This window comes from Pavona decussata, unplaced genomic scaffold (assembly GCF_977016875.1).
Source record: "Pavona decussata unplaced genomic scaffold, jaPavDecu1.1 SCAFFOLD_92, whole genome shotgun sequence".
Classification (NCBI taxonomy): domain Eukaryota; kingdom Metazoa; phylum Cnidaria; class Anthozoa; order Scleractinia; family Agariciidae; genus Pavona; species Pavona decussata.
The window spans coordinates 935001-949705 of NW_028145509.1; the positions used below are offsets into that span (position 1 = coordinate 935001).

The 14705-nt window shown below is 39.6% G+C and overlaps 2 protein-coding genes across 2 annotated transcripts in view; both read left to right on the forward strand.

Moving 5' to 3' along the window:
• LOC146473734 (steroid 17-alpha-hydroxylase/17,20 lyase-like) overlaps window positions 1-5725 on the forward strand; it is a 5916-nt gene extending 191 nt beyond the window's left edge. Inside the window, exons 1-3 of the mRNA XM_085117759.1 lie at window positions 1-145; window positions 2598-2755; window positions 4363-5725. The exon at window positions 1-145 is cut by the window's left edge and continues 191 nt beyond it. Of these exons, the coding sequence (XP_084973885.1) occupies window positions 1-145; window positions 2598-2755; window positions 4363-5555 (1496 nt within the window). The 3' untranslated portion in view covers window positions 5556-5725. The remainder of the gene's footprint in view (window positions 146-2597; window positions 2756-4362) is intronic.
• Window positions 5726-7102: 1377 nt separating this feature from the next.
• LOC146473735 (steroid 17-alpha-hydroxylase/17,20 lyase-like) lies at window positions 7103-12804 on the forward strand. The gene is made up of 3 exons (XM_085117592.1): window positions 7103-7358; window positions 10315-10472; window positions 11066-12804. The coding sequence occupies exons 1-3, from the start codon at window positions 7147-7149 to the stop codon at window positions 12238-12240; spliced, it is 1545 nt and encodes a 514-aa protein (XP_084973718.1). The 5' UTR covers window positions 7103-7146; the 3' UTR covers window positions 12241-12804.
• Window positions 12805-14705: the final 1901 nt, after the last annotated feature.

Sequence of the window (14705 nt, forward strand, 5' to 3'; positions counted from 1 at the left end):
TTCTACTGTTCCTTCTACATTACATGATGGTGCTTTACGAATTCAGGGACATGCCACCGGGACCGCGTTTAACGTGTCTTCCTGTATTAGGGAACATCTTTTCCCTCGATCTCGGAGAGGATAAACTTAGTGACGCATTCAAAAGGTCAGTCATAACGTTATTTGTAACATGTTTGTGATATGGGTGCCCTCCAAAGAGACACATATCTGTGTTTTATGAAACTGCAGTCATATGAAACTTTGCCATGACAACAATGGTGCTGTTAATTTATGTTCGGTGGCAGTGTCGCGACCGTACACAATCCTTTGTTTCAACGTTCACTCTACAGGAACGTTTCTATTGTCAGTTGCTCCAACACATTTTAAAATCTATTGTGGTATATGCACCGTCGAGGCCAAAAATGCTAAAAAAACATGAAACAAAGAAGTTTGGCACGCTCATTACCATAACCATTGCCTTTTTAACTATGGAGAGAAGAATATCTAATTTAATTCCCAGACATACCAGACACCCGGATTCATTGGTTTCATGACAAACACCTTTACTTTTACCACTAAAATGAAACCTGTTACAAAGCACTTTCCTCGGCAGCGCTCTTTGTTTTCCGTTGTTTTATACTGGCAGCTGTAAAAGACTGCTAGACTTGCTTACAAGTCGAGCTTAGAGGGCGCGAAGCGCGATCGTCAGAGCTCGAGCGAGCGAGCGCGGAGCGCGAGCGAGAGAGAGCGAGAGCTCGCGCCAGGTCTATTCAATGAAGCGAGCGAGCGACTTTGGTAAAAAGACTGCTTACAGTGAATCTAACTAACAGACTCTCGAGCGTGATAATGAAAGTTTATATTCACAATAGGGACCCTCAGATAATTTATTTTGTTTGTGAGGTAATATTGATTTTTTTTCTATGTTTATACCTTGCATGCCATCTGCCTTTCACGGTTAACTCACAGTTAAATAATTTTATGATTATCAGCTCCCCAAATAAGCGTGTAAGTAATATAAAAATCCACGACATTGAACAAAAAGATTTTATTAAATATCTCGGAATTTATATTGACAAACATCTTAAATGGGAACAACAAATTAAGCACGTTAAAAGTAAAATATCAAAAAATACTGGAATTATCAATAAATTAAGGTTTTATGTCGACCTGAATACTCTGAGACAACTCTATTATACACTAATTTATCCTTACATCAACTATGGTTTAATGAGCTGGGGCAACACCTATACCACCCATCTCAACAAAATTCGCACCGCCCAAAACAAATGTGTAAAAAATATATTCTTCGCTCACAAAAGAGAAAATGCCACTGTTTACTTCAATCTACTGGGAATTCTAACCATTGACAATGCATTCAAACTCAAGGTTGCCATTTTCACGTTCAAAATAATAAATGATCAAATGTGTCATGTTTTTGCAAACTCTATTTCCACAGCATCCCATCCTCTCGGCACTCGTACAATACCCGATTTTCATCTCGACAAAATTTTAGCAGACCAAAAATACGTACTAACTACGGTAAACACACTTTTCAATTCGCAGCATCACAAATATGGGAAACAATAGACTGTAACATTAAGCAATCAAACTCCGCTTCTTCGTTTAAAACCAAATACAGGAAAAAATTGCTTAATATAAACCAAAAGTAATGTAGAGTTCTTCACCGTCGTCCGTTCGCTAAACACGCTCTTTTTCTTTTTCAAACCTTTCCAAATACACCGAAATAATTTTCTCTTCCATCGTAAGCAGTGCCCAACTCGAAAGCAGCATGCTCCTTTGGGCACTGCTCACACTAAACCAAACAAATTTATTCTAATTCTTTTTAATCCTCCTTTGTAATATAAATGTTTATTGTTTTTTATGTAATGTATTGAATCTCGTTGAACCTGTGAAAAATAAATAAATTGAATTGAATTGAATTGAATTGAGTTAATTCATTGCACGGGGACAGCCAACGAGACCAATTTAAGCATAGACTGTCCACAGTCTCCCTATTTTTCCGTGGGATTCTCGAGACTGGTACGCTTTGATGGATCTGCCGTCATCTTGGTTTGTAAAAGCGAACGTGATCTTTTCAAGGACACCAATGGAAGAAACGGAAATACGAAGAATAATTGAGTGAAAAATATGACTTTTATAAAAGGAACTTTCTCGTGATAAGCAAATCTAAGTAAATCATTCTTTCTTATATTTTGCCGTCCCAAAATTCGCAGAAAAAGTACACAGAAAAAAGGGGGGGGGGGGGGGGGGAGGAGGGTGGAATTAAAGAAACCAAACTGATTGCAGGGGCTGTCAAAAAGAAAAGGTAACGGAAGGCGGTAAATTTATACCCCCCTCCCCTATTTCGGAAATGTCTTCACTGTCGAATTTACCCGGCCCATTTAAGTCCCGGAAACGGTCCATTTGCGGTTAAATAGTGACTATTTGATAAAATGACGTCATTATGACGCAAGTACAATATTTTGATGTATTCTCACTCGCGGTCACTCGTAGTCACTCGTGGTCAATCGTGGTCATTCGTGCATAGCAAATCTTCTAAGTAGAATTACCATGTTGGCTAATTTTTTTTTTATTATTCTCTATGTTTTCTTTCCCAGTCTTAGAAAAAACTACGGTGGTATTTTTTCCATGAAACTTGGAAGCTTCAAGTTCGTCATGGCATCAACCCCTGAGGCTGTGAAAGAGATGCTGGTGACGAAATCTGTTGATTATGCTGGAAGACCCCAGACATATTGCTTTAATACCTTCACCCTAGGTAGGTTATAAAGGAGTTTGCTTATGTCCCAACATCGGTTGGCATGCAGAATGGGGGACATTAAGAATATAGGAATACGGGATTCAGGAAAATTGGCATTTTTGGCAGCTGATATTGCACCAGTTGAACTTAAAAAGAAAACCATTTTTTTGCAGCAATAATTTGATATACAGTGGAACGCCACTTTACGGACCCTTGGTTAATTAATACGGAGACCTCCTATTACGGGCAGCTTTCTTGGTCGCACCCTGCATTTCCCTCAAAATTAACCCCCTTAATAAAAGAAACTTCGTAATATCGACTCTTTTTCTAGTCTCAACGGGTAATGACGGGTTTTGAGTGTATTGATAACCCTATCTAGACCAGGTTTTGTTATGTCTTCTGGGGCATCCGTAACTTTACAAGTATAGAAGCTATACATATGAGGCTTAGAGTATAGATGGTTCGTCCAAAATTGTTTCCTTTGAGGCCCGCAACGGAAGTGATGACCTCATATAACCTGGTAAATACGTCATTATTGCCAAATGGTGGCCATCTTGGATCCACCATCTTGGATTTCTGGATTTCTCCAAAATGAAAGCGCCGAAATTGAACTGAAAGTAATCAAAACCAATAGAGGAAGACCAATATGAGCGTTCTGTTCCACCTTAGTGTATTGTCATTTGAAAGTCGTCATTACTCTTTCCGCCATGTTGAAATCAGTATTTCCCAGCAGTCTTACCTATGTGCTCCTTCCCATCACGTATCCTCATGAGGTGAATCTTCTGATGTCGGAAATACTGGAGAAGAGTTAACACGAGCTAAAGTCCGTGATGCAGGAATGACGAATGAATTTTGCTCAAACCAAGAAGATGATACATGGATTATCGGTTATCTGTAGCTTGTTTAATTTCAAATGATTTCACTGAAACTTATTAAAAGCCGGTGTAAAAAGAAAAATACTAGTTGGTATAAGAGATCATATTGTCTCCCGTGACTTCACGCTTTCGTAGCAACTACAATTTGTAGGAAAACTTTATTTTTTTATTATGTTAGCACTTTGTTATTTCTGATTATCTTTGAGTCGGTTTTAAGGGTTGTTCGTTGTTTAAAAAAAACCCAAAATGGCGGCTTTTCAGAAATAATGACGAAATCTACACGTTATTTGGCATCATCATCTCAAACATAAACTGATAATTTTCCAAGTTTACTTCCAAATAGTCTGAAATCTTTATAATATTTTTCATAGAACAGTTAACATATGGGCATTTTGACACTTGTTTCAATTATGATCATTCCAAACAACAGCTCGACCTTTTACCTCAAGTGGATGTTGTTACAAATGGTCATTACACTTGTAATAGCTTTTTAAAAGTAAGTTAACAATTCCTAAAACAATAGATGGCCTTGGAAGCCCCTCGTCAGTCATTTTAAAATTTGAAAAAACAATCGATGGACCTTAATGTCCGAGGGTAGGAAGGAAAATCATTACAGAACATGCGAAGGCCTTAAAGGCCTATCTAATTACAATACACAAACAGGAGTGATTCATTCATTTATTCTTTCGTTTATTAATCTCTTTACATCTCGTTATCAAACTTTGTCTGAGAATATCCTTTTAATGACAGGTGGCAAGGACATTTTCTTCTGCGACTATGGGCCTGGCTTGAAGTTTTATCGCAAACTATTCATTACAGCCCTTCGCCAGTATCTCTCCGACATTCCTCTGATAGAAAACCGAGTCTCAACCCAGGCCGAGAGAATGGCGAAGTTCATGGAAGAACAAGATGGAAAGACTTTTGATCCTGCAGATTGCCTCATAAGAGGAGTCGCTGACGTAATTTGTGGAATTACGTTTAAAGATGGTTCCGACACAAGTAATCCAGATTTGAACAGACTTCTGAAAATAAACGTGGAGGTGTTTGCAAACTTCATTGACTTCCAGTTGATTACAATTTTAGACTTTTTTCCTTGGGTTAGTTACTTTCCCATTAAAGTCTATGACCGTTTTAACCAGCGTTTTTTTGATGCACACGTTGTCATTCGCAAACTCTTGAGAGAAAGAAAGGAGACGTTCGATCCAACAGAACCAGTTGAAGATTTCATGTCAGCTCTCCTTCGCGCTCAACATGATCTCGAGGTAGAATGTGAAACTGACGAAGAGAGAGCAGCCCTCCTTTCAGAAGACCGTTTCGTCGCCACCATTGAGGATATTTTTGTTGCCGGTTACGAAACTACAAGCACCGCATTGAGATTCATCATTGCCTTCTTAGTAAAGTACCCGAAGTACCAAGAGGACATTCAGCGTCAGTTAGATGAAGTGGTTGGCAACAGAAGGCCCTCTTTAAACGACCGCCCCAATCTGCCCTTCATTCAAGCGACGATATTAGAAACACTGAGGGTTGGAAACATAGCACCTCCCGCAGTACCTCATGTCACTACCGCCGACACAACTCTCTGTGGTTACCGTGTTCCCAAAGGTACTTACGTCTTTGCCAACACAGAGTCCGTTCATCTTGATCCCAAATGCTGGGAAGACCCCACCGTGTTTAACCCTTACCGCCATATCGACACAGACGGCCAGCTAATCGCCAACCCAAGTAATTTCTTTCCTTTTGGAGCTGGGCGGCGAGTCTGCGTTGGTGAACCTCTAGGCAGAGTTGAGCTGTTTTTGTTTGTCTCGTGGTTGCTTCAAAATTTTACTTTTGTTGCTGAAGAAGGCTTTCGACTCGAGGTGAAAGGAGCCCTCGCGCAGTTTCCTGTTCGTTACAAGATACGCGCCATTAAGCGCAAGTTAGAAAACGTTAAGGAGTTTTGCTGACTTTCACTTGTGCGAGCCGTAGATATCCACGATAAACTGTATCTGTACATAATGGAATAGAAAAAATAATTTTAGCTTTTGTCAGTAAAGAAATCAGTGTTATAACGAAAGGAAAAAAACATTATACCTTGATTTAACTGTATGAATTTTGTTTCTATTAAATACATTGTTTTATACAGCGCTGAATATTGAATTGAGCTTTTTTGGCCTATAATAACTATCATTTCTAAAGGCTAATTAATTCTATCTAGACTGGGCTTTTTATTTTATTTATTTTTTATTTATTTTATTCATTTATTATTTATTTATTTATTTATTTATTTATTTATTTATTTATTTATCGCCCTCCTTCCATAACTTCGCAAGTATTAAAGCTATATTGAAGGGACAGTATCACGCTATATTTAGTAACACATTGAAAATCGAAAAGACGCCATTCGGTTGATAGCAGCCAAGATATAATGACCAAAATTCCATTAAAAGACTATCAGAATGCAAAGAAACTATCCACGGATATTTTCGCCGGTAGATGACCAAAATAAAAATGGGTTCAAATTTGAAAACGTCGGGCCGACGCTTTCAATTTTTCGCTGTCGTAACACACTAAAAATCGGTTGTACTATATTTTGGTAAAACCTTTCGTCTCAGTAAAATCACTATTAATATCTCTTTAAATTAGCGATTTAAAAATTAATTAACACAGTGTTCAAATTCAAATTTAGTGAATTTTTGCCCAAAATCTATCTTCCATGATATGGCCCCTTTAAAGTGAGACTTGGAGGACAGGTTGTACGTCCAAAGATGTTTCCTATGAGGCCTGCAAGGAGAAGGGATGCCGTCATATGACGAGGTAATTACATTATGATTGCCAATGGAGGGCATGTTGTATCTGCCATCTTGGATTTCTGGATTTTTCCAAAACTTTACGCTAGGAATGAAGGAACAGTAAAATGAGCTAAAAACATAAAAGTTAACGTAGGAAAAGTATATTTTCTTCATTTCAAGCGATTTCCCATTTTCTGAAAAAGCTGCCTGCTAAAAATTGGTTTTCACGGTAAAATTAAAGTAAATGAATACTAACCAACCAGATCAAATTCTTTCCAGATTGAAATATCAGCCTCCCCCCCCCCCCCCCCCCCCCTCTCCGGTGGTGGGCGGTGGGAACAAGATAACCGATAGTAAAGCAGAAAAACACTTAACGAAACCAGGGAAAATGGGATATTGAATACACAAGATAGATAGATATATTTGAGAAAATAAATTCTTTCCTGGACCTGCCATTTGAAGCATTTTTTCGCGTGATCCACGCCATCTCAAGTCACGCGACATAAAATAACCTCTACTTAAAAAAAGAATCGAATGCTTGAAACGCTTCAATTTTTGTTAGATCCTGAAAGCTATTTCTGTTTTTCAATAGATAGATATAAAATTTATTGATGTGTGCCTTCGTAAGACCACGAGCTTTCAACCCAGCAAGCATTCCGTGCCTTTGTTTTTATTATTTTTCAAGACGGCACTTGAAAAAATTGCGTAACAAAAATCACTCAACCGTAGTTATATCTCATCCGACTCTCCCGCGGGATTCGTCAACATGGCGCCGTCTCTGTTTGCCTCGATTTACAATTTTCTTAGCCTTGGAAATGTTCTTCTGCTGTTGGTTCTACTTTTCCTTCTACATTACATGATGGTGCTTTACGAATTCAGGGACATGCCCCCTGGACCGCGTTTAACGTGTCTTCCAGTTTTAGGGAACATGTTTTCTCTTGACCACAGGGCCAAGAAACTAGCTGACATCTTCGAAAGGTCAGTTAAATATTATTTGTTACATAAGCTTAGCTGCGTTTACATTAATCCATCTCTGCATTTTTCGAATCTGTGGCTGGGGAGTAAAACGTTTAAATTTTTCTGTACAGACTGTAATTCCCAGAGCCGATTCCGTTCGTAATACAGCAAACTCCTTACGTTTGATAGCCGTTGTTTACTAAGACTTCCGAAAACTAAGATCCAAGACCTAAGACCCCATCGTACTAAAATTAAGACCCCATAAAAAAATAGAACTGTGGGAATTACGAGTGGCACAAGAATTTAAAACGTAAAGCCCTCCTCGCATATGACCATTTCCTTTGCTAGAGTACGATTTAGAGCGCGTATTAAAAGTTGTTTAGAACGCTTTATGTTATGTTTTACCTATCTTGCCGGAACGACCTTCACACGATTAAAACGTGGGAAAAACCTACTAATAGCTGGAGATTTGAATGTTGGATATTGCTCGGTAAGGTTCAGATCAGGCAGAAGTTGAATTCGCAAGACAATAGAGATCAGTGTTTTTATTTCAAGCTGCGTGACCGAATAATAATGACAGGAAGTAGGTATACTCTATTGAATAGAGTCGTAGTAATGATGACAGGAAGTAGGTATGCTCTATTGAATAGAGTCATAGTAATGATGACAGGAAGTACGTATGCTCTATTGAATAGAGTCGTAGTAATGATGATAGGAAGTACGTATGCTCTATTGAATAGAGTCGTAGTAATGATGATAGGAAGTACGTATGCTCTATTGAATGGGTCGTAGCGGTACAAGTATCGCCCGCTACTTTCAGTAATTAAGGAGCTTAAGGTGGCCGAATACAGTTTTTTAGTGTACGGGTGTTAGAAGACGTTATTTGGAAACTCTGTATTTCTGGACGCCCAAAATTGGTATGGTGTAAGAGTAACTAAGAAAGAATGTATTTTCGTACGTCTTGTTGAGCTAAGTACCGTTTCCATGGCAACGCAGCAAACTATTAAACGTCCATAAATAGTAGGTTTCCTTTATTTTTAGAAAATGCACTCATTAGATTTTTTTCCATTTTTTGTATCCAGAAGAACTCACAAAACACTGACACAGTTGCGCTTATTTCATGTAATTTTAACAGAGAGAACTCCTGTAAATATTGATTTTGCTTTTTAATGTTTTGTGAAGATACCCTCTGTTAGATTTAGGTTTCTCTTTGTAGGCGAGTTACGGTTTTAGGGAACTCTTTTCATGCCAAATTTCACGAAATTCTAATGGGCGGTTCCTTAGAAAACAGTTCATTTCCACGAAAACAACCAAACGCAATTTTTTGGTGAAATGGGCATGCGTGGCTTTAATTGGGTTTCATGGCCAAGATGAAAAGCATGCAAAAGGTCTTGGTGAATGGCGTTTTTGCTCGGAAAGAAAAGAAAAAGAGACCGGAAACGAGAAACTTAGTTATTTAGGATCAAAACTTAACCTTATTATTAATTTCATGTGAAATTGAGGGATCACTTTATCGACCGCCGTATTTGCGTACCACAACCCTAGCGCGCGCTTAATAGCATCACTAGCAGAATCTGTAAAGCGCGCGCAAACTGTGTTCGGCCACCTTAAATGCATCCCAGAATGTCGTCGCCTTGATACGGGAGTTTTAAAGCATAATTAATTGGACGTTTTCCCGGCGAAGATTATGATCGAACTCTCACACTGCTAGCATTTACATAACATAAAGCGTTCAGGCTAGATGACCGTGCCAGGACCCTGTACTTAGGCGCTGAAAAGGACGTTGTTCAGACTCCTTGGTGCCCAAGGAGAGCTCGTGTCCTCGTTCGTCAATTTAGCGCCCGCCATTTTGTTTACTGTAGCATGGGGAGGAATGAGGGAAAATGTGGGAACTGGCAAAATCCTGTTCAGACCAGTGTCCGTGCCCAGGAACGGTGCCTGTCAGTGAGTACTACCCTTGGAGGCGAGTGCTTGTGCCCGAGCACGGTGTTTTTTCAGTTGTTTTCCACAGTCAGCTGAAAAACCGAATTTGGACAATTTTGTGGCGGAACTATTCAACAGAAAGCCGACCTCGTTTACTAGGCTATGTTTACTCAAGCAAACTGATCTCTTCAAGGCCTGCGAATGGAATTATTTCTTTTGTTCTTTGGTTTTATTGCATACCGTTTTGATTCTGTGCCTTTATAATTTGGCTTTAAAAAGTTATTCGCTCTCTGCTTGACTCGCAGTCAAACAACTCTTGGTTTTCTGTAAAATAACTGAAAGTCGTTACTGTGTTTTCAATATCATCGTAAAGTTTAAACAAATCCCTACACTGCAATACTGAATAGCTTTTATCATTTGGTGGAATCTGAAGCACCCTTAACCCCTTCCCCGCCCCCTCCTCCGCGAGGGTGTAGGAAGTCCTCGGAATTTTTGGTGGGGGTTTTCGGCTCGGTTCGCCAAACCCAGACCCTAGAAACTTTCCGGAACCTTTTTCAATCCTGGTCTCTAAAATCTGTACCCGCGTTTCTGTAAAATTCATACCCATTTTCAGACCAAAACAGTTCAAAAACCATACCATTTAGGGCTGCACATCATAACTTATATAGGGGAGTAACCCCCTCCGGTTTTAAACTATGATCGTTTCTCCGTATTCCTTTTGTCTTAAGATGGGTGCACCAATTCTCCCTGCAGATCTTTGTGAAGCAAAATGGCAAGGATTGTATTCACGAAAATTTGAAGAGTTTTGAGACCAGAAAAACTGCAACCAGAACGCCTTTTCGACTCTTCATGCTCATACCCGTTGCTTTTATTTCTAGTTAGATTTTTTCTGTTTTGCTGGCGCCTTAGCCATTGAGCATCCCTTCTTTATCTTCCTCCCTTTAATTTTTTACATCAGTCTTTTTTCCGCATTTATTTTGGGATCGTCTCTTCGTTCTTGCCTCCCTTCCACAGATTTTATTTCACTAATTATTTCACATATTTTCTTCATAAGCCTGAGGAAAATCTATGGTGGCATTTTTTCGATCAAACTTGGAAGCTTCAACTTCGTCATGGCATCGACCACAGAAGCTGTGAAGGAGATGCTGGTGACAAAATCTGTCGATTACGCTGGAAGACCCCAGACGCATTTCTTTTACACCTTTTCCGTAGGTACGTGACAAAGGACTTTTCATGTCTCAACATAGGCTTTGCGGGATGGGGGATACTATGAATTTTAATAGCGGGATGACGGATATGGGAAAAATTGTCCTTGTAAAATTGGTTTGACAGATAAGGTGTGTTTTTTGGGGAGAATCTAAAACGGATTTTTGCTCTCAGATCATTCGCATGGTGCATCAAAGGAACCGACGAATCCACTCCCAGAGTGGATTTGATGCACCATGATCCGAATGATCTCAGATCACAAATCCGTTTATGGATTCTCCCAAAAAAAACGCACCCATAGACTTTAAAGTCTATACAAGGAAGAGACGAGGTACAATCGATTGTAAGCAAGCCGCCGTTACACTGATCATACGAAGATATTTATCCGTCCTTTACTTCCAATGTTGTAAGCTAAGACAGATGACGTCAAAATGTGGTAAGCACTTCAGCGATACACTCGCCTACGGGCTTGTGACTTTAATCAAATGTTATTGGAACCCCGAGGGTAAACGAAGTGTCGATCTGAGTGCGCGCGTGTTTCTCGGTTGTTGATCGTTAATCAAATGTGACTGAACTGAACATATCTTATTCAATTCCAGGTAATAATGACATCGCCTTCACCGACTATGGGCCTGGCTGGAAGTTTTATCGCAAACTATTCATGGCAGCCCTTCGTCAGTACCTCTCCAACATTCCTCTGATAGAAAGCCGAGTCTCATCCCAGGCCGAGAAAATGGTGAAGTTCATGGAAGAACAAGATGGGAAGCCTTTTGATCCTGCAGATTGCCTCATAAGAGGAGTCGCTGACGTGATTTGTGGAATTACGTTTAAAGATGGCTCTGACACAAGTAACACAGATTTGAACAGACTTCTGGAACTAAACGTTGAATTTGTAGCAAATGTCGATGATTTTCATTCAGTGATAGTCTTAGATTTTTTTCCTTGGGCGCGTTTCTTGCCAATTAAGGCCTATGACCGTCTTTCTCAGAGCTTGTTTGGAATGCAAGATATCATTCGTAAACTCTTGAGAGAAAGAAAAGAGAACTTTGATCCAGCAGAACCAGTTGAAGATCTCATGTCAGCCCTCCTTTGCGCACAGCATGATCTCGAGGCAGAGTGTGAAACCGATGAAGAGAGAGCCGCTCTCTTTTCCGAACAGCGATTCATCGGTACCATCGAAGACATGTTTCTTGCAGGTTACGAAACTACAAGTACCGCATTGAGATTCACCATTGCTTTCTTAGTGAAGTATCCAAAACACCAAGAGGACATTCAGCGGCAATTAGACGAAGTAGTTGGCCAGGGAAAACCCTCTTTAAATGACCGTCCCAATCTGCCTCTCATTCAAGCGACGATCTTAGAAGCACTAAGGATGGGAAACGTGGTACCTCTCGCATTACCTCATATCACCATCGTGGACACAACCCTCTGTGGCTACCGTGTCCCTAAAGGCACATTCGTCTTTCCCAACACAGAGTCTGTTCATCTTGATCCCAAATGCTGGGAAGACCCAACTGTATTTAACCCGTACCGCCATATTGACACAGACGGCAACCTGATCTCCGGTCCAAATAATTTCTTCCCCTTTGGAGCTGGACGTCGGGTCTGCGCTGGTGATTCTTTAGCCAAAGTTGAGCTGTTCTTGTTTGTCTCGTGGTTGCTTCACAGCTTCACCTTTGTTGCTGAGGAAGGGCAGTCATTTGACGTGAACGTGGAAGGAGCCGTCATACAGTTTCCTGTCCGTTACAAAGTGCGGGCCATCAAGCGAAAGTGACACATACAGAACGATGCCACGTGATAACCACCTGGCCAGTCCTGGAATAAATAAGTAGTTACTGTCATTGGTTATCAGTTAATTGATTTATTATTAATTATCTTTTTCCTGATTAACACACGATGTTTTTCACACTTATCACCTCTATTGTAAATGTTTGTTTTTATTAGTCCTCATTTCATATTCTCTTCATATTTTATCCGTTGAAGACAACAGGACGGTTGTCGAAAGCTCAGATCTTTTCAATTCTTAACCAGGGAACGTTTTTAAAATTTTTAATCATCGTGAATCCTGGTTACGGCTCTTCAATGTTCTTGTATATCTTTTTCCTATTGATTCGTTAATTAGCAGAAAATGGCTTGCGTGATTTATGATGACTTGTACTGTCGTCGTGAATTGTAATAACGTCATGAATGGTGATGACTGTCAATTGTAATATATACCGCTTCGAGATTTGTAATGAACCGAGATGTCGTAAATTCTAACATCATATTGTCAAGCCTTGAAAATGAAGAATTATCCGTTACGTTTCCTACGACAAATAAGAGGGTTTACCAACTTCAGGAGTTACATGTAATTTGTATTAGCCGTCCTTTCGAGTTTTATAGGGACCTTCAGATTTTACTACGAGTACGGGATTGAGTACGAATACGACTTTTTAAATGTACAACACTTGTTTTAAATAAACAATTGTTATACCACTCTTATTTCTAGGATCTCCTTATCTAGTAGTAAGCGATGAGAGAGAGAGAGAGAGCGAGAGCTCTTATGACTGGTTTGAAATTTAAACTGAAAAGTCATACCTGAAAGTCCTAACACAATCAACTTACCACTGGCTTCAGTTCCCATATTAACTATTAACTCATTTTTTACGATGGTGAAACAGACACGATACTGAAAGAAAAACTCAACAACGTACAAGGCTTTACTTTTGATCGATGTCTATGGGGTAACGTTAGCATATGTAGCCAAACTCTGTATTCATTCAGCATAAATTTATTTACCGGTATTTACCGGGTAGGTCTGTCACTCAATACTGAGCATTTTAGACCGTTCTAAAAAAAGAAAATAAAAAAATAATAATAATAATAATAGTAATAAATAAATTAAAAAAAAGGGGAGTAGATGTTAAAAATTGCATTTTAGAATGCAGCCAGTCAACTGGACAATACAATTTCCCTTGGGAGATTGTTCCATTTTGAAATTGTCCTTGGATAGAAAGAGTACTTATAATAATCTCTTGTAGCTATCGGCTGCGTGTAAGCATACTCTTTGGAGCGAGTTGAGTACAAATGATCTACTTGTTGGAGTTTGGTATCTTCGTAGAAGGCAATACTGTGTCGCATTTTATACAGCATTGATAAACGCGCTATAGTTCACCTACTTTCAAGTCTCTTCCATTTCAGGGCTTAAAGCATTGCGGTGACACTTTTTTTTCGGTTGAAGCGGTCAAATGGCCAGCGACTTAATAATCTGTCAAAGAGATCGACTTTTTTTTTCAATTCATGCGATTTATAAGAAATTTACCCGGAAAAAATTATTTTGCCTGCACTTGATGTGGTTCTGATCAGTCCTACCAGTAGAAAACTTTGAAAGCTCACAAATGAAATGTTGTGTAAAAAGAGACGATGATCGTTATTTTGTTGTTCTGTCGGACCGCTTTCTGAACCACTTTTCACTAGCAATTCACTAGCCAAGCGAGCTCATGTATTCTTGAATACTCCGATTTTAACGCAGTAGTATAGGCCAATTGTTTCCCTTGTTTCGACCTTCAAAGAGAGTCTCTTCTGGGCTGCAGACAGAATGACCTTAAGCTCCAGTGCAAACGGATTAAGCTTACAAATTTGCTTCTTTCAGCTCTTTGAACAGCACTGGAAAGGCTTTTAAACTCTTATCCACTTTAGACAATGATGGTAACAAATTTCAAAGAACAGTATTGAAACTAACTGACCACATCAAATTTTTGCCGAGATTAATTTCTGAAAAACTCCTAAAATTTCAGGGCGTTTGCTCAAATATTTTAAAGGTTTTTCAGGTTCAAAGTCACCGCGAGCACAACCCTTCCCCCCACCCCCCCCCCCCCCCCAAAAAAAAATACCCGGTCTAGATGGGGTTTAAATAATAAGTACCAGGCTGTGGTAGAGCAAGCCGACAGTCACTATCTTAAATTCATATGTCAAGGTAAGGGGAAGCTGAACCAAATAAGAATTAACATATTTCCGAACGGCCATGCCAGTCCCCAGTGCCAAACATTGGCTCTAGTACTCAGTCCCTGCCGGATGAAGGAGGGTTTGCAAACGTTCCAGGAAGCCCGTTCCTCGATTCTTTTTCTGGTTGTTTGGAAGGCAAAGAGATTATAAGAAAAGGTGACCCAGCTAAGTTACTTTAGTGACAAAAAGAAGAAGAAATTTGAATTTTCGGACCGGTTGTACCGTGTGGAACCAGTGCTAGTCTTACTCGTTTAA